The 25,591-nt window shown below is 44.4% G+C and overlaps 1 protein-coding gene across 1 annotated transcript in view; it reads left to right on the top strand.

Moving 5' to 3' along the window:
• Positions 1-25,591, top strand: part of LOC135211490 (inhibitor of Bruton tyrosine kinase-like) — a 154,887-nt gene that overhangs the window by 8,095 nt on the left and 121,201 nt on the right. Inside the window, exon 3 of the mRNA XM_064244797.1 lies at positions 7,256-7,531. Within this exon, the coding sequence (XP_064100867.1) occupies positions 7,256-7,531 (276 nt within the window). The remainder of the gene's footprint in view (positions 1-7,255; positions 7,532-25,591) is intronic.

Genomic DNA, 25,591 nt, shown 5'->3' with positions numbered 1-25,591 from the left:
TTCTCTGGGTTTGCTGATAAACTTCGAGAAATCACAGCTAATCCCCAGCCAAGATCGTATCTATCTGGGGATTCGGATGGTTTCTCAGGTTTTTCGGGCATTTCTATCCCCGGAAAGGATAAACCGTTGTGCAGAGAAGGTCGCAGCCTTTCTAGAGAAAGATGTATGCACAGCGAGGGAGTGGATGAGTCTGTTGGGGACACTCTCCTCGCTGGAGCAATTCGTTTCTCTAGGGAGGTTGCACCTCAGACCCCTCAAGTTCTTCCTGAATCGGAACTGGAATCGGGGTGCTCAGGACCTAGATTTTGTGTTCAAGATCTCGAACGAGATAAAAAAGGATCTCCGTTGGTGGGCAGACCCTCTTCTTTTCAAGGAAGGCATTTCCTTATGGTTGAAGAACCCCGACCTAGTGTTATTTGCAGACGCATCGGACAAAGGTTGGGGAGCGACTCTAGGATCCAGAGAAGTGTCAGGTACCTGGATGGGGGAACAGGTGTCCTGGCATATCAACAAAAAAGAACTCATGGCGATTTGGTTAGCCCTCAAGGAGTTCGAACCTCTCGTTCAGAAGTCTTCAGTTCAGATCAACTCGGGACAACACCACAAGCCCCTGGCTTACATTCAGAGAAACAGGGGGGGACTCACTCATTTTCCCTGTACGAAACAGCAAGAATGCTCCTCTTGTGGTCGGAGGAAAGGGAGATAAGTCTCCTCACCAGGTTCGTACAGGGAGAAAGAAATGTCAGAGCAGATCTGCTCAGCAGAAGAAACCAAGTCCTTCCCTCAGAATGGACCCTTCACTCGGACGTATGCCAGGAGCTGTGGAAGATCTGGGGCAGACCTCATCTGGACCTCTTCGCAACTTCCAGGAACGCGAGGATAGACCTGTACTGCTCACCGATTTCAGACCCGAAAGCAGTAGCGGTAGACGCGTTCCTGTTGGACTGGAGCAACCTAGACCTTTATGCGTTTCCCCCTTTCAAGATTCTAGGGGAGAGACTAAGGAAATTCTCAGCATCAGAAGGAGCAAGGATGACCTTGATAGCTCCATTTTGGCCCGCCCAGGACTGGTTCACAGAGGTACTGGAATGGTTGGTAGATGTTCCAAGATCCCTGCCACTAAGAGTCGATCTGCTCAAACAGCCCCACTTCGACAGGTTCCACAAGAACCTCCCCGCTCTCAGTCTGACTGGATTCAGACTATCAAGAGTGGTCAGAGCTAAGGGGTTTTCGGCAAAGTCTGCAAGAGCAATTGCCAATGCACGTAGACCTTCCACTTCCAGGGTCTACCAGTCGAAGTGGGATGTTTTCCGACGTTGGTGCAGGAATCAGAACGTTTCCTCCTCCAGTACCTCTGTGACCCAGATAGCAGACTTTCTTATTTTTCTGAGGGGAAAAATGCGGTTTGGTAGTCTCAACCATTAAGGGCTACAAGAGTATGCTATCTTCTGTGTTCAGACACAGGGGATTAAACATCTCTGAAGATAAGGATCTGCATGACTTAATCAAGTCGTTTGAGACATCTAAAAGGAACTTGTTTAACCCCAAGCTGGAACCTGGATGTAGTGCTATCGTTTTTGAGATCCTCTAGATTCGAACCTCTCCATTCAGCTTCCTTCAGAGATCTTACAATGAAGACCTTGTTTCTCTGCACTTTAGCTTCGGCTAAGAGAGTAAGCGAACTGCAAGCTCTGGAAGGAGATGTTGGGTTCCAAGGAGACTCAGCTGTGTGTTCGTTTCTCCCGTCTTTCTTGGCAAAGAATGAAAACCCCTCTTCACCTTGGCCCAGGAGCTTCGAAATTAAAAGCTTATCCTCTCTAGTTGGAGTAGAAGAGGAGAGGACCCTTTGCCCTGTAAGGAGCTTAAAGTTTTATCTCCAGAAGAAGAAAAAACTTGGGGCTAACTCAGACATCCTATGGTGTTCCGTAAGAGATCCTAGTAGGCCCTTATCAAAGAATGCCCTGTCATTCTTTATAAGGAACCTTATCAAAGAAGCTCACGCATCTTGTAACCAAGATCAGTTTAGACTTCTTAAAGTCAAGGCGCATGAGGTAAGGGCCATCTCTACGTCTTTGGCTTTCAAGAAGAACATGTCCTTACAAAACCTCATGAAGGTGACTTATTGGAGGTGTGAGTCAGTCTTTGCCAACCACTACCTGAAAGACGTAAGAATTACGTATGAGAAGTGCTTTGGGTTAGGCCCGTACGTATCGGCAGATTCAGTGCTGGGGCAGGGAGCTGAAGCATACCCTTTTTAAATATTTTCCCTTATTGTATTTGTATTGTGTTTTTTTTGGTTGTGGGAAGGAGGATGCAGGAGGCATCGCCTTCTTTTGTAGTTCTAACATTTGTGTTTTGGTTAGGTGATCGTTTTGTGCTTGAAGCTCCTTGCAATGGTAGTGGACAGGCTCTGTCATTTAAGTGGGTTGATCCCCATTGACTAGACCCTAACTGGATTCTACCAAGTAAGCGGAGTCAGTTCCCATTGGTAGACCCAAAGAGTTTTTCAGCTGTAGGTCACGCCCTCGCTGTAACTCTTCCGGCAACGCAGACTAGTAGACAGTAACTATGAAGTCTTCTCCCTAAATCAGGTTCTTGAAGTCTTCTGCCTAAATCAGGTAAGAACCAAGGGTATTTTATTACTTTAACATATGTTATTTCCCCTTTCTCTGGACTTATATGTCTCTTTCCCTCCACCAAGGGTGTCAATCAGCTATGTATATATCTGGCAGGGAAGTTCATGTACAAAAATGATATTGTTAGTATGCAATAAAGTTTTGTACATACTTACCTGGCAGATATATACGATTGATGGCCCTCCCAGCCTCCCCTCAGGAGACAGGTGGAAGAGAAAATCTGGCTGGAAAGGGGGATTGGTTCTTACACCTGCCACCCAGCGGCGGGTAAGGTAGATCACCTGACCTACCTGTAGCGTGTGCCGTGAGTTTTGAATTTTCTGTCGTGACGTCAGAGTCGTAAGCTATGTATATATCTGCCAGGTAAGTATGTACAAAACTTTATTGTATACTAACAATATCATTTTATGATATCTAATTCACAATTTTTTTTATTAAATCTAATTCACAATTTTTTTAATTAAATGTATTGCATGTACTCATTTCAAATAATTATTAAGTAACCATTAACTATAATAAACAAACAAACGGAAAAAAAAGCTTCCAACCTTTTGTTTATGTTCAGCACTTATGAGTACCGAACGATCGCCAAGTAATCACTTTTACCTATCACACAGTACAGTAATCAAATTTTCATTATCTCTCTTCAACTATTCTTTATTCTATCTTTACCTAATGTTTTTTTTTTTATTAAATGTAAATGAATAAGTTTTTCAATTTACAGCATCCTTTTACCAATAGAATACATAGAGCACATGTGGTAGATGCTGACCAATAGGAGAGCAGGATCTTATGGCGGTGACTAGCATCAGGAACCAATGGGAGAGCGGGAGGATGGTGGCGAGTCTACTCAGTTCGCGGCGCGCAAGTTTTAAGATTGATATCGGTGGTCCGGGCGAATCTCGGGACATTACAGCAACTACCTTTCGTAACTTGAACTATTTTCGTATAGAGCCAAAAAAATCTTCGTATTTGCTTTCGTAACTTGAATTTTTCGTAAGTTGAGACTTTTGTATGTCGAGGTACCACTGTACTCTAAGGGAATGATGTATGCACCTCAACTGATGACGTACTCTGAAGAAAAACTTATAGAAGAATTAAAAGATCATGATGTAATAAGAATTGAATGAATGAAGAAGGTAAATGGAGTCTTTGTCCCACTTCCCAATTTAATGATTACATTCAACTCTACTCGATTGCCTACTATTGCCTAGCCTGGCTACGTTTCAAGGTTGAACAATATATCCCAAGACCTAGGAGATGTTTCCATTGTCAAGAATTCGGAGATATGTTAGGGTCTTGTTGACAGAAACTGCAAGGCAAACCTGCCACTTGTGTCAAATGCAGTGAACCAGAGCATGGCATATGTAATAAACAAGTCAGATGTATCATTTTGGAGACAGTCATCCATCTTCTTCACTTAATTGTGGTGTATACATCATGGAAAAAGAAACTCAAACTTTAAGGGTAACTGAACGTATCACATTTAGAGGGGCAAAAGAGAGAGTATTGAATCAATACGTTTGACCAGGAATATCGTTTTCCAGTGTTGCTGCCAACCGAAGAAGAGATGTAAATGTTACCAAGGATAGTGTAAATAGAAAACCAGTGACGACCTGTACTTTTGCCTCTTTGGAGGTGGCGCCAATTATTGCTGGTGCTCCTGCCACTTCAGAGGCTGTACCAGTGATTTCTGGTGCTCCTGCCTCTTCAGAGGCTGCACCAGTGATTTCTGGTTCTCCTGCCTCTTCGGAGGCTGTGCCAGTGATTTCTGGTTCGCTTGCCTTTTCGGAGGCCGTGCCAGTGATTTCTGGTGCTCCTGCCTCTTCAGAGGCAGTGCGAGTTGATTCTGGCACTCCTGCCTCTTTGGAGGCAGTGCTGGTGGTTTCTGGCACTCTTGCTTCTATGGAAGCAGAACCAGTGATTTCTGGTAGTCCTGCCCTTGTGGAGGCTGTGCCAGGTGTAACTGGCACTCCTGCCTCCCTGGAGGCTGTACCAGCTGTAAATGGTGCTTCTTATGCTTTGGAGGATGCACTAATGTCTGATCCTCACACCCCTCCTCAGGTGGCTCCAGCTTTGTCTGGTGTTCCTGAGACTGATAACCCTCTAAAAAAGGAAGGCAGCCTTAAACAATCGGTCTCCTTCCAGAAAAACGGAGCAAGGTAGTAAGCTGAAAGCTCTTAGAAGAGGCTCTAATTTAACAGCCTCTAAAGGAAAGTAGAATTCGTGAATTTTCTCCAGTGGAACTGTCAGGGATTAAGAGCTAAATGGAAAGAATTAAAACTGCTCATATCAGAAGTGTCTCCAGTTTGTATAGCTCTGCAGGACACCATGATTGGTAATTATATGTGCCCCGGCCCACGAGATTATACATCCTATCACTCCACCTATAATTTAAAAATTGGCAGCCATGGTGGTGTCGCTTTGTATGTTTGAAATGGCACCCCACAAAGTGCTATTAGTATCCAATCAGCATTGCAAGTGATAGGTGTGCAGATCCATTTGCAAAGAAAATATACAGTATGCTCTCTCTATATACCACCTAACAAAATCTTCCCTATCAATGAATTTAAATCTCTTATTCAACAGTTACCACGTCCTTTTGTTATTTTGGGAGATATGAATAGCAGAAACCCTCTTTGGGGTGACATAGTCAACAATCAAAGAGGAAGGTGCTTAGGTTCCATCATAGAAGATGAAAATGTGGGGATCCTCAACTCTGGGGAGTCTACACATTTTTATGTTCAAACAAGCACGTTATCAGCAATTGATTTATCTATATGTAGCAATGACTGACTTATTGACTTTAATTGTTTGAACATAAAAATGTGTAGACTCCCCAGAGTTGAGGATCCCCACATTTTCATCTTCTATGATGGAACCTAAGCACCTTCCTCTTTGATTGTTGACTATGTCACCCCAAAGAGGGTTTCTGCTATTCATATCTCCCAAAATAACAAAAGGACGTGGTAACTGTTGAATAAGAGATTTAAATTCATTGATAGGGAAGATTTTGTTAGGTGGTATATAGAGAGAGCATACTGTATATTTTCTTTGCAAATGGATCTGCACACCTATCACTTGCAATGCTGATTGGATACTAATAGCACTTTGTGGGGTGCCATTTCAAACATACAAAGCGACACCACCATGGCTGCCAATTTTTAAATTATAGATGGAGTGATAGGATGTATACTCTCGTGGGCCGGGGCACATATAATTACCAATCGTGGTGTCCTGCAGAGCTATACAAACAGGAGACACTTCTGATATGAGCAGTTTTAATTCTTTCCATTTAGCTCTTAATCCCTGACGTTCCCCACTGGAGAAAATTCACGAATTCTACTTTCCTTTAGAGGCTGTTAAATTAGAGCCTCTTCTAAGAGCTTTCAGCTTACTACCTTGCTCCGTTTTTCTAGAAGGAGACCGATTGTTTAAGGCTGCCTTCCTTTTTTAGAGGGTTATCAGTCTCAGGAACACCAGACAATAGTGCATCCTCCAAAGCATAAGAAGCACCATTTACAGCTGGTACAGCCTCCAGGGAGGCAGGAGTGCCAGTTACACCTGGCACAGCCTCCACAAGGGCAGGACTACCAGAAATCACTGGTTCTGCTTCCATAGAAGCAAGAGTGCCAGAAACCACCGGCACTGCCTCCAAAGAGGCAGGAGTGCCAGAATCAACTCGCACTGCCTCTGAAGTGGCAGGAGCACCAGAAATCACTGGCACGGCCTCCGAAAAGGCAAGCGAACCAGAAATCACTGGCACAGCCTCCAAAGAGGCAGGAGGACCAGAAATCACTGGTGCAGCCTCTGAAGAGGCAGGAGCACCAGAAATCACTGGTACAGCCTCTGAAGTGGCAGGAGCACCAGCAATAATTGGCGCAACCGAGGGCCGCCTGTATAAGTCTTATTTATTGCTTATTTACATGCAAGAAATAATTGAAATACCTTTTGTTCACACTCACATAGCCAGTTGTCTTGTAATTTACCAATAATGAGATAAAATAATAATTGAAAGCCCATTGTTTGTTTGTTTTATCCTCATAGACTATTTGATAAAAAATTTTTATTTGTGTGCTTGTATTGTTATATGTACTATCAATAATAAGCTTGATCTTATACTATGTAGATCATGTTTATGATCTATATAACAGTAAGACAATGATAACAGAAACATGGGTTTTAGCCATTCAAGAGCTAGTTATGCCTATTGCCACTTCTACCTAAAACCTACATTTGTGAGTGGACATGGAATGAAATAGACTATAGGATTCTTTTATGTAGCAGTGTCTGGAAGGTTGCACTGATTTGCAAATGATTACTTTACTGTAAAGGTTGTGTTTGTATTGAAAAAGGTTTTATTTTTAATTGAGGCATTGCTTTCTGCCTTTCATTTTGGTCTTTTGTAGCTGTTCAGCTTCAGTACTTAAAATTGATATTGCCCCAATTTTCACCTTATCTCCAAGAACTAATTTTTTGGGTGAGCCTGGTGAGTCAAAGAATATGACTCCAAATGTCTCATTGAATTAATTTACAATAATAATGGTATTGATAATGATAATAGTAGTAGTATTAATAACAACCTGGTTTATTTATTTTTCTATTCATGTTTTGTACAGGCTCATCAGGGTACTCGAACATCACCAGGATGGCTTGAATTTTTCCACCGTGAAGGGCAAATTATTACTGATGTTGCTTTAAACAAGTTCCATACACTTTTTTTGGCTACCAGTGGTCGGGTGTATGCCTGTGGAATTGGTCATGGAGGCAGGCTGGGGTTGGAAATCACTTCCCCAATTGTCACCCCTCGTTCTGTAAAGGGATTGCTTCAAAGTAATGTCATCAAAGTGTCAACAGGACCAGATCACTCCATGTTTTTAACAGATACAGGACAGGTATGTAATTGTGAAGGCTTTCTGACATGTTATACTGTATACATACTGTATGGTCTCCAATTATGTGAGAATTTGGTCGATCCATGGGCTCTCAGAATTGGAAATTTGCAGATTTCGAAACATACCTTATGGGAATAATTCCGTTAGGGCCCAGGCAAACGGCAACTTACCCATATTTTTCAATTTTGTTCATGAAACTTACCTGTCAGATCATATATAGCTGTATTTTTTCCGAATCCGACAGAAATTTAAACACTTACGACACACGCAAGTGGGAGTCCAGGTGGTTAGTACCCATTCCCGCCGCTGGGAGGCGGGTATCAGGAATCATTCCCATTTTCTATTCATAATTTTTCTGTCGCCGGTGCTGGAAACACCTGTTTGCAGCACCTCCGTCCAGATTTTGGAAACTTACTAGCTACGTTGAGTATCCCTTTTGGTTTTTCTTTGGTATCTGAATTGGATCGGTGGCTTGGCACACGTTGACTTTGGTTTGATTTGAATTTGGTATTGATTTTTTCTTTGATCAAGATGTCAGGGTCTAGTTCTCTAGCGCTAGATTTTGTTCCATGTCTGAATGTAGAGGTAGGCTACTGAAAGCTTCAGTAGACCCACATTCTGTTTGTAAAGTTTGCAGGGGGAATGAATGTACGTTTGAAAGTCGTTGTAAGGAGTGTGAAAGACTAACAGAGTCGGAATGGAAGGCGTATGAAACCTATCTTAAGAAACTTGAGCGAGATAGGTTAAGGAGGTCTTCCTCCAGGAGTGTTTCAGGTAGGCAAGATTTAAATTATTCTCCTGCTAACCCTCCTTCTGTAGATTATGCTCCTACCCCTGTAGTGTTGCCTCCGGCCCCTGAGACTGTCGGTAGAAGGTAATACATTATCGCTAATTCTTGAATCGATTCGTAACTTAGAATCAAAAGTGTTAGCTCGGGAGAGCAAAAGTGAGAAGTGCAGTGAAAGTGCCCCTTGTGTAGTGGAGGGTGCGTCAGATCGGCCTCATTCCGCCTCTAGACCTAGACCTCTGCTTGACTCCCAGATTACGGGGAGAGAGCATGTCGAAAGTCGAAGGAGGGTTTACGAGGAACCCACCCCCACCGATCTGGCGTGCCTTCGGCAGCTTCTGACGAACATACCCAGACTGCCAAGGAGCGTGCGCGTGCACGTCTTCTCAAAGGAGTGCTTTTCTTCTTCTGAAGCTTCCTCCCCGCGCAAGGGGTGGAGCTCTCATACCGCATCACGTCCGCTGAAAAGGACGGCTCGCGTTCGGGACGGCTTCACGTCCAAGTTGTTCTCCGGAACTTTGCTCGTCGCCTGATAGTGCGTTTGCTGCTTTTTCCTCCGCAGAAGAAGCGTAAGGATATTCGGAGGCGGAATCTTCCCTAGATGTTTCTTTCGAGCGCCGCAGTCGCTAGGTGCGTGAAGCGGCGGTTCCTGGGAGTAGCAAGAAGGCGTCCCCTCGCCACTCTCCTGCTCACAGGTCAGCCCCTCCCAGAAAAGGAGGCTTCACCTACCAAGCAAGATTCTCCAGTCTCTTCAGCAGCAACTTCGAGATGTTTTTCCTTCGAGAGAGACTGTTCCACGTCGCCGTAAAGAAGGATGACAATCTTACCTGTGAAGAGGGTCGAGGCGTTCTCCCTCTCCCTCTCCTCGCTCGTCTCTCTCTCCGTTTGAGTCTCCCTCTAGAGTTCGTTCTGCTCCCCAGCAAACTTTCTAGAGGAGGCGAGAAATTAGTTCTCGCTCTCGTGAAGCGGTTGTTTATTTTTTTCCGCTGCTACGAAACTTGTGGATAAGAAGCGAGTTTCTTTAGATGCGAGCGCGCTTCTGTGAAAGTCAAACGCGCTTTAAGTGGACGCCGAACGTGACTCGGTGCAAGTTTCGCGAGCGCCAGTGGACGCTCAGAGAGTTTTAGTGGACGCTCGGCGTGCACCAGTGGACGCTCGGCGCGCATCAGTGGACGCTCGGCGCGCACCAGTGGACGCTCAGCGCGCACAAGTGGACGCCAGGTGTACACCTGCGGCGTTTGAGCGCGCTTCTGTCGGCGCCAGTAGATTGGCTTCGGACGCCAAACGCGCGCGCCTACGGACGTCAGTTTTCCACTTCCGCAAGCACAAGCGAGCTGGGAAGGGAACTTTTCCTGTTCGCCGTTCTTTCTCTTTTGAGAAAGCTCGGGACTCTTCTTTACTTCCTCCGACTTCTTCTCCATGTCTGAAGAGGAAGTTAGTGACGCTTTCGTCGAAAGTGGTACGAAGAACAGCAGTTGGCTCCAGTTTCGACGGACTACAAGGTTTTGACTCGTTTACTGTCAGTCAGTCTTTGCATGACACTTTCCAACCTGAAGCTCCACGTACTTCCTCCCTCTCAGTTTCGTCTTCCAAAGCTGCTAAGATCTCGGGCTTTGTGAGAATGAAGAAGTCGCTTTCTACGAAGCAAGCTTTTGAGAAAGGTCCATGATTGGATGGAAAAGAGGAAAGCTTTCGGGCAAGACCTCTTTCGCTTTACCACCTTTCAAGACTCGGTGGCAAAGCTGGTATGTGTATGAGACGGGATGGGAGAAAACGTCGGAGTCAAGCTTCCAGCCTCAGCTCAAGGAGGACTTTGGTAGCATTGTAGATGCCACCAGAAGATCTTTTTTGTCTTCCTCGAAGGTCTCGTGGACACATAGCGAGTTAGACTTTCACCTTAAAGGCCTCTTCAGGACACTAGAGGTCTTTAATTTTCTTGACTGGTGCCTGGGGAGTATTGGATGCCAGGTCCAGGAGTTCTGATTCCATCAGTCGTGGGGGAGCTGTCCAGTGTATTGTCTTGCATGGACAAGGCCGTCAGGGATGTTCTGAGGAATTAATTGGCTGCTCATTTCAGCACGGGACTGCTTAAGAAAAGAGCACTTTTTTGCAATTTTACTGCAAAGTTCGGTCTCACCAGCGCAAAAAGCGGATCTTCTTTTCGCTCCTTTCTCAGAACATCTCTTCCCCCAGTCTATGGTAAAGACATAGCTGCTAGTCTCCAGGAGAAAGCAACTCAAGACCTTCTGGCACAGTCTTCTAGGAAAGCCCCTGCTACTTCTTCGTCTTCTGGGTCCTCTGCTTTGAAGAAGTCGAAGCCCTTTCGATCCGCTTCTTCCTCGAAGCCAGCCCCTCGAGGAAGAGGCTCTTTTCAGAGGCAAGACTCCCGCTCCTTCCAAGAGCAAGAAGTGAGAGGGAAGTCCTTCAGACACCGGTAGGAGCCAGGCTTCTACATTTCGCGAAAGCTTGGGAAGAGAGAGGTGCCGACGCTTGGTCTCTGGACATCGTCAAGAAGGGGTACAGAATTCCTTTCCTGATGTTACCCCCGCTGTTCTCGACACCAAAGGATTTGTCTCCGTCGTATCAGGGAGAAAAGCAGAAAAAGTGCTTCACGATCTACTAGATCAAATGATCGAGAAGCAGGCAGTGGAACAGGTCTTCGACCGGAGTTCTCCGGGGTTTTACAACCGTCTGTTCCTTAGTGCCGAAGCAGTCAGGGGGGTGGCGGCGCCCCGTTCTGGATGTCAGCCAGTCTAAATCGCTTCGTTACCAAGCAGAAGTTCAAGATGGAGACACCTCAATCCGTGCTTGCAGCTTTAAGACCGGGGGATTGGATGGTCTCGTTAGACCTTCAGGACGCCATACTTTCACGTCCCATCCATCCCCGATCAAGGAAAATTACCTGCGGTTTTTGTCCTGAAAAGGGAAGATTTTCCAATTCAGGGCACTCTGCTTCGGGTCTCAGCACGGCGCCGATGGTGTTCACCGTTCTTATGAAGAACGTTGCGAGGTTGCCTCATCTTGCGGAAATAAGGATCTCTCTCTACCTAGACGACTGGCTTATTCGAGCCTCATCGCAAGACAGGTGTCTGAAGGACCTTCACACGACTCTGTCGTTAGCGAAGTCCCTGGGACTTCTGGGTGAATCTCGAGAAGTCGCATCTGACTCCTTCCTCAATCCTTAGTCTATCTGGGGATTCAGATGGACTCAGTGGCTTTTCGGGCTTTTCCGTCCCAGGGGCGACACTTCAAATGCCTGGACAAAGTGTCGGCCTTTCTAGGGGAAGGACATGCTCGGTGAGGAATGGATGAGTCTGCTGGGGACCATTTCCTCACTGAGAAGTTTGTTTCTCTGGGAAGGTTGCACCTCCGACCACTTCAGTTCTTCCTCTCAAGCAATTGGTCACGCAACAAACAGGATCTAGAAAGAGGTCTTGTTTTTGACGGAAGAAGTGAAAAAGCACCTCAATGGTGTTGGATCAAAGAAGCTTGCGGAAGGACTTTCGCTCAAGCTTCGGAACCCCGACCTAGTGTTTGTTCTCCGACGCGTTCCATCCACGGGTTGGGGAGCAACACTGGGAGGGAGAGAAGTGTCAGGCACCTGGAGAGGGGAACAGGTGTCCTGGCCACATCAACCTAAAAGAACTCTCAGCGGTTTACCTCGCTCTAAGGTTCTTCGAGGAGGAAGTCTCCAGCAAAGTGGTTCAGATAAACTCGGAAACAACCACAGCTTGGGCATACCTCAGGAAACATGGGGGGAACTCACTCTCATTCTCTGTTCGTCATCGCGAGGAATATCCTGATTTTCTTTGGGCGAACGTCGCAAACGTCACGAATTTCTGACAAGTTTGTGTCAGCGTGGAAAACGTGCGAAAGAGGGACCTTCTCAGTCGGCAAGGACAGTACTTCTGCCGACGGAATGGACCCTTCATCAGGAAGTATGCCAGGCGCTATGGAAGCTGTGGGGGACGTCCTCATGTGGACGTTTTCGCAAACTTCCCGAACGAAGAGACTTCCGCTGTATTGCTCCCCAGTTCTGGACCCGGGAGCAGTGGCAGTAGACGCCCTACTGTGGAATTGGTTGTCGGGACTAGACATTTACGCTTTTCCCCCATTCAAAATCCTCGGGGAAGTAATGAGGAAGTTCGCTGCATCAGAAGGAGCGAGGAATGACCCTCATCGCCCCCTTCTGGCCAGCGGCCGACTGGTTCACGGAGGTGATGTCCTTCCTAGTGACTTTCCGAGGGACTCTGCCCTAAGGAAAGATCTACTCAAGACAGCCCCACTTCGAGAGGTACCATAAAACCTCCCCGCTCTGAGTCTGACTGCGTTCAGACTATCAAGAAGTTGGCCAGAGCGAGGGGTTTTTCAAGAACTGTGGCAACGGCGATTGCCACCGCAAGGAGGCCCTCCTCAATCGCAGTTTACCAATCAAAGTGGGCTGTCTTTGAGAAGTTGGTGCAGAAGGAAGGGCATTTCCTCCACCCTCAACCTCTGTGAGCCAGATAGCAGATTTCCTTCTTCACCTTAGGAAAGAAGCGAAACTAGCCGTTCCCACGATTAAAGGCTACAGAAGCGTTGCTTTCTGTGGTCTTCAGACATAGAGGCTCGGACTTAGCGAATGATAGAGACATTCATGATCTCATTAGATCATTGAGGACTGTGAAAGTTCTCCAACCTAAAGTACATCGTGGAACTTAGACGTGGTACTGAAGTTTCTCATGTCGAGTCAATTTGAACCACTCCATTTGTTTAGCTCGCTTAGGAATCTACTAAGAAGACCATTTTTCCTAACCGCTCTGGCGACGGCGAAGAGGGTTAGCGAAATTCAAGTCATAAGCAAGCATATTGGGTCAAGGATCCATAGTGCAGTTTGTTCCTTAAGTCCTACGTTCTTAGCAAAGAACGAGAAACCCTTCCAACCCTTGCCGAGAACGTTCGAGATCAAGGGGTTGTCGGAGCTAGTGGGACCTGAAGCTGAGAGAGTCCTGTGTCCTGTCAGGGCTCTCAAGTTTTATTTGCAGAGAACCAGAGCATGCAGAGGTTCTTCGGAGAACTTGTTGGTGCTCTGTGAAAAAAACCAGATCTTCCGATGTCGAAGAATGCATTGGTGTTCTTCTTAAGAAGTACGGTTAAGGAAGCCCATGAAAAGTGTAGTGAAATGACATGGAGCTTCTTGAAAGTGAAAGCCCACGAGTTGAGGGCTATTGCTACTTCGGTGGCTTTTCACAAAAAAAAATATGGCAATCAAAGACATTTTTGGGCGCCACTTATTGGCGAAGCAATTCGGTGTTCGCTTCACACAATACCTGCGGGAGGTGAAAGCAACATACGAAAAATTGTTACTCGCTAGGACCATACGTCGCTGCAGACACTGTTTTTTTGTTTTTGGGGGCAGGAGGTAGCGCTCATCCTATCTTTTAATGGTTTAGGGGAGTTTTTAACTTGTGTTATGGTTGTGGGGTTTGACCGCCTGCGGCGGATCTCCCTTCCATTAGCTTAGTCTATGTGGGATACTTTTGGTAGGCTACGCAAGGTGTTTGGTTTTTTACTTCGTTGCCCTCATTTGTATGGTCAATGGTCTAGTCACGTCGTGGTCTCGCCCCTGTTGACAGGATCATCTGGAGTGCACCAGCTATATAGGTCTCTACCTCGCTGGCAACTCTAGTAGCACAAGCAGACTTAACGCGGCAAGTACCACGAAGTCAGCTATGCTAACAGGTAAGGAATCAAGATATCAATTATCTGCATATATATGTTTCCTAAAATCTTCTATTCTGTTCTACTCCCACCACCAAAGGTGGGATTCAGCTATATATATATCTGACAGGTAAGTTTCATGAACAAAATGATATTGTAATGATACAATTAAGGTTGTTCATACTTACCTGGCAGATATATATAATCAAGTACCACCACCTCCCCTCAGGAGACAGTGGAAATAAAAAATTATGAATAGAAAATGGGAATGATTCCTGACACCCGCCTCCCAGCGGCGGGAATGGGTACTAACCACCTGACTCCCAACTGCGTGTTGTCGTAAGTGTTTAAATTTCTGTCGGATTCGGTTTTTAAAATACAGCTATATAGATATCTGCCAGGGTAAGTATGAACAAACTTAATTGTATCATTACAATATCATATTTTCCTGTGTTACTATACTGTAATTTTTTTTTCTAATGTGAAATTGTTCTTATGGATAAATAAAACATTAAGAAGGTTTTAATAAATTGAAAAAGTTTAAAACTACACACAGGATGGTGAAAACTCCCACAAGTAAACAATGCCACCATTGGGTGCAAGTGCACTGTACGATACAGTAATTTCCTTTAAGAAACCTTTTGAATGGAATTTCCTGTACCTATCCTCTGCCAAAAAACCTTCAAACTCCTCTATCTCATCTGCTGAAGGGAGGCTTTGTGAACGATTTGAGGTTTCGGAAACTGGCGGATCATGCATGTTTTCACTCCCGTTAGGCCTAACAAACTTGGTTACGAGCGCCTGTCTCAGTTTCTTTGTCCAGCACGTTCACTATGTAATCTTTTTCATATAAATTTATTCTACGATAACTAAAGAATTGAAGAAAATTCAAAATTTGATATGAAATTACAATTTCTTAAAAGAAATGATAAAAATTCAAAATTCAAACATGTAATGACAGTTTCAATGAAAAGTTTTTAGAATCGAACGATTTCTCTCTCTTCTCTCTCTCTCTCTCTCTCTCTCTCTCTCTCTCTCTCTCTCTCTCTCTCTCTCTCTCTCTCAAACACATCTGCTTCTCTGTTAATCACTTTTACAAGTCATTTTCATCAAAATCTATTTCAACAATAAAAAAAATAGATGATCAAATGCCAAAAGTTAGTCAAAACAAGTTTACCTAGAAAAAAAATTCTTGCTTCATGTTAAGCAATAATGGATTTCAAGTTGTTGACTGCTGCCAAAATGGAAGTTGCTCCTTCCTTCGTCTTAAACTTAAGGGCAAGCTTTTTAGTTTCGAGAAAATAGGTCTTCCTCTTCGACTTCTAGGCAGATGCAAACATGATGTGGATGATCAGAATACAATTCTCAGATCTGAATAATACGTATGATGATGTTGATGACACCGATCAATCATACACACTGCGCTATGACACTCACAAATGCGTGAGGCAGAGCCTTCCCTCTTAGCTAATGGCTGAGCAGGAAATCTTTCTTTCGCATTCCCCCTTGGAGGAATAATAGTATTTTTTTCCTCCCAAGGATTCCCCCCCACCCCTTCTTTCAGATACCAGCAGACCCCCCCACACCTAAAATACTTGAAAAGACAATAGATTTGATACGTTTTGCGGCGCGTGACTGGTAGACTTTGAACGGCTTCCCAGATACAGAAAATCTATTTTTGAGAACTAGTGACCGCATAAAAGGGGAATCTCACAATTCGAGCGTGCATAATTCACGACCGGACTGTTTATGTAAATATGAAGTATTTATTATAAAACAAAGTTTTATGAATACAGTAGAGACCCGGTTCACGACCGTATTAGAACTCGACATAATCGGATTTCGCCACTAAATTTCCAATAAACTTTGTATCTGTTTTCAACCAAAAAACCAGTTTCTGACCCCAGACCATATGATGTTTGTAAACAAAACTGTTTCCGCCAACCGCCGCTAGTTGGCGTCATCCAGTGCTACCAAATGTAGCATAATTTCATGTTTTTTAGCATAATTTGACCCAAGAATTGGAGCTTAGCATAATTTCTTTCACACTTAGGGTTCTAGTACAATTTTAGAATGTATTTTCACTAAAATTTTAAATAAAATGCAGAAAATTCCTCAATTTCATACACAGCCATAGTTAATATATGTATCTTCCTTGTGAAATTGCCTCAAAAGCAGCACTAACAAATGAGTTGATTGCTAAGTTTGAACCCAACTAAGGAATGTTAAATTTTGTGAATATAAATAAATACCACAGTGGCATGGACAAACGATCAGTAAAAGTGAATAATGTTTTTTCTTCACGAGTAAAGAATTACTTTTGTTTTTTTTTCCTTTTTTAAGTTTTATTTTTTCAGTAGATATCAAATTTTTAATTATGTCTGAAGTGATTTTCACATAATTTTCAAGTATTTACTTCATGTGTGTGTATCTGTTAAGAAAAATGGTGCTTCAGTTGGCAATGATAATGATCAAGTAATAAGTACGTATGTTACTTCTTGGATTAGAGACTGGTTTGTTTGTTTACCTTTTTTTTTTAGTTTTAATTTTTCAGTAAATATCAAAAATGTTATATTTGAAGTAATTTTCACACATTTTCAAGTATTGATTAATTGTGTGTGTGACCTGTTAAAGAAAAAATGGTTCTCAGTGGCATGATAATGATGCAGTAATAAGTTAAATGTGTATGTTTTTCTTCACATTTGTGATCACACATTTGTCCAATAGTATACTAGTGATTGCATATCAAATAGTATACTAGTGATTGCGTATGTGATCTATTAAAGAAAAATGGTGTTTTATTTCGAGTTTGTTAACATGTTAGACCATCAAATTATTAGTTATAAATATTGTCTGTTCGTAACTTTGTATCATTTCACCTAATATATAAATGTTTTAAATTTCCATTACATCGTTGTTTTAGCTCAAATGTATTAGAGAAAATGAGATAATGATAGATTAATAGCATAATTCTTTTGGGCACAAAATTGCACCATATTTGGCATAAATTCTTGCTTGGACGACTAGCATAATTAGCAAAACGGTTGATAACGCTGGTGACGCCACTCAGCTTGTTTAAAGTACGGCAGCTATTGTTTACAAAACATTCAAACAGTGTCGTGTCTCGTACACCTTGCGCGCATTTCGTTTGCTTTTTCGGTGGTATCAAACTCTATACGCAGTTACCTTTTGATTCATCATGGGTCCCAACATTACTACTGGCTATCTATGTTCTAACCTTTTGCTATTGTTAATCTCTGAAATAATGGAAAGTGTTTATACATGGCATCTCGGTTTTTTTCTTCTTCAAAATGTTCCATCATTTCCAACTCCAAAATAAACATTAATTTTGTTTCATCTATAATCATCCTCTGCATGAAAGTGATGAGCGAAAAAAAGATTTAATCAAGCACCCTTGCTTGATTTTTTTTTGTTTTTTTTTTTTCAAGCGTAGACCTATTCTAAAATCATGCTCACACTTGAGGCGCGCGTTTCAGTAGCAAATGCAATACGTATTGAAGTGTTAGGTTTGGAGTGAATGAACAATGTTACGTACGTAGGTTACCATGTGCGGTTTTTCGGTAGCGAATGCAATCTTTAAGCTTTGTTAAGCTTGCCGGTAAAGAAGAGTTAGCCATAGCTTAAATCAGAGAAGCCGCTATCCATATTAAGTGCGTTAGTAATTAAGAAATTAAAGAACGAATCTTTTATGTCGTACTGTAATACGTCAATGTTTACGTGTAAGATTTGGTAGTGAAACCAGTTACATACGTAACATGTTCAGTTCGGTAGCAACGCAATCTAAGCTTTTTAACTTGCCGGTAAAGAAGAGGTTAGCCTTAGCTTAACTCCAGAAGCCGCTACGGTATACATTAATTATAGGAAATTAAGAAGATTCCTTATATGTCTACTGTAAAAATACGTCATTGTTTACGTACGTGAGATTTGGTAGTGAAACCACTGTTACATACGTAACGTGTGCCGTTCGGTAGCGAACGCAAATCTTAAGCTTTTGTTAAGCTTGCTGGTAAAGAGGAGGTTAGCCTAGCTTAAATCAGAGAAGCCGCTATGGTATAGAATAATTATACAAATTAAGACGATTCTTTTATGTCTAGTGTAAAAAGACGTCAATGTTTACATAGTAACCGCGTGCCTGGGTAACGAACGCAATCTGTATGCTTGGTTTACTTAAGCGTCCTCGTAAAAAAGAAGTTAGATTGTTTATATTAATGCTGGTACGTAATGGGTATAGTAATATAGAAATTAAGAAGATTCTTTACTTATACGTACGTACGTATATATGTACCATGCAGTACCATAATAATTGTCAAAGTCCAATAAGCTTGAAACCAGCCCTGATATTGGACAATTTGCCGTAAAAGACACACCTTTTTTATAAGGACATTTATAAAACAAAATCGTTAGTATCATAACATTTACTGAAAGATAATTTTCAAGCGATTTTGTGTACAGTATTGCAGTCGACTTCGTATAAGATTTACCATAAATTAATATCGAATGCAAACGTTTCTACGCTATGGTTTGTTTACATCCTTAAATGCGGACTTACTGTAGGCAAATTTTCTTAAGTTTTGATAAATATAAATTGGGTTTAATTTTAATAGTTTATTAATTTACTGTAATAATTAGACTTGCTTTTCAATGTTTTTATTATGTTAGCAACACATTTTATGGCTACCCACTACACTACGTTCTACTTACTAATCACCTAGGTAGCCTTAGCCTATGGCGCTTGGTCAACAATCAGTTGGACGCAGGCCAGTTTTCTTTTATACTGTATATTATACATTTAAAATTATAAATATACGTTTAACATGATATTTATTTAACTTTTAACTTTATTTAGTTGTAATTTACATGTAATGTATTGTATAAAAAGGCAAGGTTAGGGTAATGACTGATGGTCAAGAACGGATTAATCCATTTTCAGTTATTTCTTATGGAAAAACTTGATTCAGTTCTCGAAATAATCGAATTTCGACGCTCCTTCTGGAACAAATTATCGTTGAGAACCGAGGCTCTACTGTACTTACCTGGCAGTTATATATATATAGCTATAGTCTCTATCGGTCCGGCAGATTTTTCAAAACTCGCGGCAACCGCCGAGTGGTAGGTGTCCGGTTAGGTGGTTAACAACCCTTACAGGGTGGTACTTGGAACCATTCCCATTTTCTATTCCTCAGATCATCTCTTGCCTGACCTGTCTCCTGAGGGGAGGTGGGTGGGCCTTAAAATATATATATAACTGCCAGGTAAGTATTCATAAAACTCTGTTTTATCATAAATACTTCATTTTTATGAATAGAACTTACCTGGCAGTTATATATATATAGCTGATTCACACATTTGGAGGTGGGTGAAAGACAGCCAACATCGTTGGGGAAACAACTAAAAGTTGTAGGTTATAACCTTGATTCCTTACCTGCTAAGGTAGCTGACTTCAAAAGTTTCTGCCTCTTGAGTCGCTTTCCCTTAGGAGCGCCAGCCAGGATGAGACCTGCTATGCTGAAACCACTCATTAGAGTCTGTCAAACGGGGCGAGACCAACAACGTGACTAGACTTCTACACTACCTATTCCCCTTTTAATTAACTGCAACCTTACTCAACCTAACCACCTAACCTTGCAGACTAGATATTTTATCTATCTAGCTAGACTGAGGGTGCCATCTCGACCAGACCACTCCTCAGACAACCATAAAAACACAAACCCCAATAAAGGTATGTCATACTAAAGTTAAGGTTGAGGGGAGGTAGTAACTCCTTCACCCAATAACGAAGACGTAGCTACGTATGGGCCCAAAGAGTAACACTTCTCATAGTCTACTCTTACCTCTCTGAGATAATGAGAAGCGAATATAGAGTCGCTCCTCCAAAATGTCGAGTCCATTATTTGTCTAACTGACATGTTCTTCTGGTATGCCAAAGATGTTGAAATAGCCCTCATCTCATGGGCCTTCACTTTTAAGAGACCGAAGTTCTCCTCCTCACATAAGAGGTGAGCTTCTCTAATTGTTTCCCTCAAGAAGAATGACAATGCATTCTTCGAGAGGGGCCTTTGAGGATCTTTAACGGAAAACCATGAAGCACTGGAAGGTCCTCTTAAATTCTTGGTCTGTGACAAATATGTCCTGAGAGTTCTAACTGGGCAGAGGAGTCTCTCCTCCTCTTTGTACCCACACCAAGTGTTTGTGAGGTTAGGAACCTCAAACGTCCTCGGCCAGGGTTTGGATGGGTTCTCATTCTTAGCGAGGAAGTCGAGCCTTAAGGAACATACAGCTCTGTCTTGACTGAAGCCTACGTGCTTCTCCATCGCCTGAATCTCGCTGACCCTTTTTGCTGTGGCGAGCGCCATCAGAAATAACGTCTTCTTAGTTAAATCTCTAAGGGTCGATTGCGAGATGGGTTCGAACTTCCTACCGTATAAGAACTTCAAAACCACATCCAAATTCCAAGCCGGGGGTCTTACTGTGTGTTTAGTCGTTTCAAACGACTTCAAGAGATCCTTCAAATCTGTATTTAGTGATAGGTTGATGCCTCTATGCTTGAAGACTGTTGAAAGCATACTTTTGTATCCTTTTATCATGGATACGGCCAGCTTAGATTCTTGTCTGAGGAACAGAAGAAAAATCAGCAATCTGACTCACAGAGGTAGTGGTTGAGGACACTTTGTGTCGTTTACACCAAGATATAAAAACTTCCCACTTCGATTGGTATACTCTCTGCGAAGATATCCTCCTCGCTCTTGCGATAGCTCTAGCCGCTTGCTCAGAAAAGCCTTTCGCTCTGACAAGTTTCTCGATAGTCTGAATGCAGTCAGCTGTAGAGCGAGGGTTTTGATGATACCTCTCGAAGAGGGGCTGTTTGAGAAGCTTTGGACTTGGAAGGAAAGGCTTCTTGAAAGTCCACTAGCATCTCCACTACCTCTGTGAACCATTCTCTTGCTGGCCAAAAAGGTGCTATCAGGGTCATTCTCCCTGTTTCGAGAAGGGCGAACTTCTTGATGACCAGATTGATGATCTTGAACGGGGGAAACGCATAAGTATCCATCCTTGTCCAGTCCATCAAGAAGGCGTCCACTGCTATTGCTTCCTTGTCCGGTACCAGGGAGCAGTAGTTGGGGATTCTCTTGTTCTTGTTGGAGGCGAAGAGATCTATCGATGGCCTCCCCCATAACTTCCACAGTTCCTGGCAAACTTGAAGATCGAGGGTCCACTCTGTTGGAAGAACTTGCCCTTTTCTGCTGAGCATGTCTGCCCTCACATTCTTCTGTCCCTGTACAAATCTCGTTAACAGATTTATTCCATTCTCCTTCGTCCATAGAAGGAGTTCCCTTGCTGCTTCGTATAGGGACAGAGAATGAGTTCCTCCTTGCTTTCTTATGTATGCCAAGGCTGTGGTGTTGTCGAGTTGACCTCTACTACCTTCCCCGAGACCACTTCTTTGAAGGCTTTTAAACCTAATAGGATGGCCATCAATTCTTTCTTGTTGATGTGCCATCCTTTCTGCTGCACTTCCCAAGAGCCCGATGCTTCCTTGTTCCCCAGTGTTGCTCCCCAACCTGACTCCGAAGCGTCTGAGAACAACACTAGGTCTGGGTTCTTCTTGTATAGGGATATTCCTTCCCTCAATTTTGCAGGATCCAGCCACCAACTCGACTGTCTTTTGACGTCTGCTGGAATGGGAAAAGAAAAGGAGGAGTCCTGATTTCTCCTGTCCCATACTCTTGAAAGGAAGTGTTGCAGAGGTCTGAGGTGCAACCTTCCCAGGGAGACAAACTGCTCGAGCGAGGAGAGGGTGCCCAGCAAACTCATCCACTCCTTTGCCAAGCACTTCTCTCTCCCTAGGAATTGCTGCACTTTCTCGAGGCACTTGTTCTGCCTCTCTTGAGAGGGAAAAGCCCGAAAACGAGCTGAGTCCAGAACTATCCCCAAATAGAGAATTGTCTGACTCGGTTCTGTCTGGGACTTCTCCTTGTTGATGATGAGTCCCAGTTCCTGGGTCATCAGAAACGTCTTTCATAAGTCCTCCAGACACTTGTTCTTCGATTGTGACCTTATCAGCCAGTTGTCTAGGTATAGGGATACCCTTATCCCTTCTTGATGAAGCCAAGCCACTACGTTCGACATTACCCTGGTGAAGACTTGAGGGGCTGTACTGAGGCCGAAACAAAGGGCTCTGAACTGGAAACACCTGTTCTGAACCACGAATCTTAGGAATTTCCTTGAAGTCGGGTGGATGGGGATATGAAAATAGGCGTCTTGCAAATCCAGGGACACCATCCAGTCCCCTGGACGAACTGCTGCCAGCACAGACTGAGTCGTTTCCATAGTAAATTTTGTCTTCTCTACAAAGACGTTCAGTGCGCTGACATCTAGAACGGGTCTCCATCCCCCCGAGTTCTTGGGTACTAGAAACAGGCGATTGTAAAAGCCTGGTGATTCTAGTTCCAGTACAGGTTCTATGGCTCCATTTCCTAGCATCTGGTCTACTAGATCTAGGAGAGCCTCTTGTTTTGTAGCGTCCGAGTATTGAGCCACTAAGGCTCATGGTGTTCTCGAAAGAGGTGGCTTTTTCAAGGAAGGGATCTTGTAACCCTCCCTGACGACTGAGAGGGACCAGGTGTCCGCCCCCCTCCTTTTCCAAGTCTGCCAAAAACTTGACAGTCTTGCTCCTACTGCTGACTGGAGGACTTGTAACTCATTTCCTAGCACGGGATCTAAACGATCTCCTGCTTGTTCGTCCGCCTGTCTCCTGGTCGGAGCCCTACCTCGAAAGGGCTGCAAAACCTTCTTTTCTTCTCTCTTTGCTGAAGCCTGACTGCCCGGAAGACCCTTTCTTACGGAGCGAGTTAGAAGATCCTGAGTGGCCTTCTGAGTTAGAGAAAGAGTAATATCCCTAACCAGAGATTGCGGAAAAAGATGTTCCGAGAGAGGGGCATAAAGGAGTTCCGCCTTCTCAGCGATCGTAACTCCTTTGGTGGCGAAGGAGCATAACAGCGCTCTTTTCTTCAAAATCCCCGCCGTAAACAGGGAAGCCATCTCGTTCGCTCCATCCCTCAGTGCCTTATCCATACAGGCCATAATGCTAGTTAACTCCTCCATTTCTGTGGCCTGTATGTGTTCTGCTTTCCTGGCTAGCACTCCCAGGGCCCAGTCCAAGAAGCTGAATACTTCAAATGATCGAAATATACCTTTAACGAAGTGGTCTAACTCCGTCATGGACCACATCACTTTCGCTGAATTGAGGGCATGTCTCCTTGAGGAATCTACAATACCGGAGAAGTCCCCCTGGGAGGAGGCAGGTACTCCCAGGCCAAGAGCTTCTCCAGTCTCGTACCACATTCCCGCCTTAGAGGCCAGCTTAGCCGGAGGAAAGGAAAACGTGGTTTTCACTGCTTGTCTTCGTTCCTTCAACCAGTCTCCTATTCTTGCCATCGCCTTCTTTGCCGAAATAGACAACTTCATCTTGATGAAGGCTGACTGTTTTTGCGACTTCCTTCTAACGAACTGTGACTGAGGAGAACGGGGAGCCGCTGGTTTAAGTTCCTCTCCAAACAGCTCAAGGAGGGAGCGAGAAAGTACTTTATAGTCTGCAGCCGCATTAGAAGCTTTATCCTCATCCTCTGAAATTTCTTCTAATTCCAGACTTCCTTCTATCTCCTTATCCTTATGGGTAGAAGGAACAAAGTTGGAAGGTCCTTGTTGATCCGAGCTGTCGTGTGCTCCGTCCTCAAATTCTTGCTGATGAACACCTGTGTCAGGCGAAAATTCCTGAACGTCAGATGCGTCCTTGCGTCGTGAACTGGAAGCGTCCTGACGTCGAGAGTCCAAAGTGTCCTGGCGCCGAACGGCTGGTACATCCTGAGGCCGATCTCTTGCTGCATCTTTGTCTCGAGCGCTATATGTTTCCCGACATCGGGAGCTGGATACGTCCTTCCTTCGAGAGCTGGATACGTTCTTTGCTAGCGCACTGTGAGAGTCCTTTCGTCGCGAGATGCATGGGTCCTGGCGCCGAGGGCTGGCTGCGTCCTGGCGTCGAGAGCTGGATGCGTCATGTCGCCGAGAGCTGGTTGCGTCCTGATGACGAGTGCTGGATGCGTCCTGAAGAGGAGTACTGGATGCGTCCTGACGTACAACAGCGGATGCGTCCTGTCCGCGAGCGCTGTATGCGTCTTGTTCGCGAGCGCTGCATGCGTCCTGCCGACCCACTTTGGATTCGTGCTGTTGAGCGACAGACTGTCGGGAACGAGGGCTGCTTTTCTCCTGGCGAGGAGACCTGAAGGTGTCGTCGTGCCGAGCTACCAAGTCCGTATCTCAGCGTCTAGGTGAAGGAGAAGAGAGGCGACGAGAGCTAGATTTAACGTGGCGTAGAGAATCGAGGGAAGGTTTAGCAGGAAAAGAGTATCGTAACCTTCCGACATCACGAGGACGGAGTTGTTCAACGTCTTGAAACGGCGCTTCCTCCCTTGATCTCTTCACTGGCAGCCTGTCATCCTTACATCTGCCCGACTGGAGAGGAGGGCGATTAAAAGCTTCTACTAGCGAAGTCAACTGCTCTTGCATGACCGCCATGAACGATCTCGCTACCGATGCTGGGTCCTGCGGTTCCGAAGGAGACGGGCGTCGAGGTATGCTGGAGGAAGGGGAAGGTTCTCTAGAGAATTCCCCGTAACCTGAAGGAAGAGGAGGTCTCTCATGTCTCCATGCGTCCTGCGGAGAATCATCCTCTCTAGTTATCGTCCTTTTCGCAGGCGATGCGTCCAAGCCATCATCAGAAGGAAACGGTTCCGGGCTACTCCATCTACTCGAATGGGGCGAACAAAAACGCGTCACATCAGGACGCTGCTTCCAACTTCTCTTGAGCGGTCTCAACTCCTCATACTGCCATCTGCGTCGAGGAGAGGGGCTCGGAGAAGACGCTACCACTTCCGACACGCCTTTTCTGTGGCGGTCATAAGCAGCCTGGGAAAAAGCAACAGGACTGCTTGAGGCAACGGCTGACCGAGGATCAGTTCCTCTCACCCCCTTACGGTCATCGCCGTACCTTCTCCCCTGGTCCTGGGAGCTTGGTAGAGGTCTAGACCTAGGGGCATGACAGGATCGATCAGTCGCCACCTCCACTGCACTTTCACAAGCACTATCACTTATTTCACCTTCACTCTTACTTTGTTTTAAGGCTGCAAGTTGCTCCTTAAGAATTTGCATCTCAGCCGCCATCTTGACGTACTGAGGGTCTTCCAAAGTAGCTACAGGTCCTGCTAATAATACAGGGGTTAAGGGAATGGAAAGGTCTACACTAGCTTCACTTCCAGACCTAGATTTAGATTTAGAAGCCCTCCTGACTTTATCTAATTCCAATCTACGCACATAGCGTTTCATATCCAACCATTGTTTCTCATCCAAACCCTCGTATTCTTTACATCTTTTATCCAAGGCACATTCAAAACCCCTACACCCCAAACAAACAGTGTGAGGATCGACCGAAGCCTTCGGCAATCTCACCTTACACTCCTCATTCACACACACTCGAAACTGTTTCTGAGACATCTCAA

The sequence above is a fragment of the Macrobrachium nipponense genome, chromosome 4 (assembly GCF_015104395.2).
Source record: "Macrobrachium nipponense isolate FS-2020 chromosome 4, ASM1510439v2, whole genome shotgun sequence".
Classification (NCBI taxonomy): Eukaryota; Metazoa; Arthropoda; class Malacostraca; order Decapoda; family Palaemonidae; genus Macrobrachium; species Macrobrachium nipponense.
The sequence above is the reverse complement of the archived record's forward strand: the minus strand, read 5'-3'. Positions and strand labels throughout refer to the sequence as shown.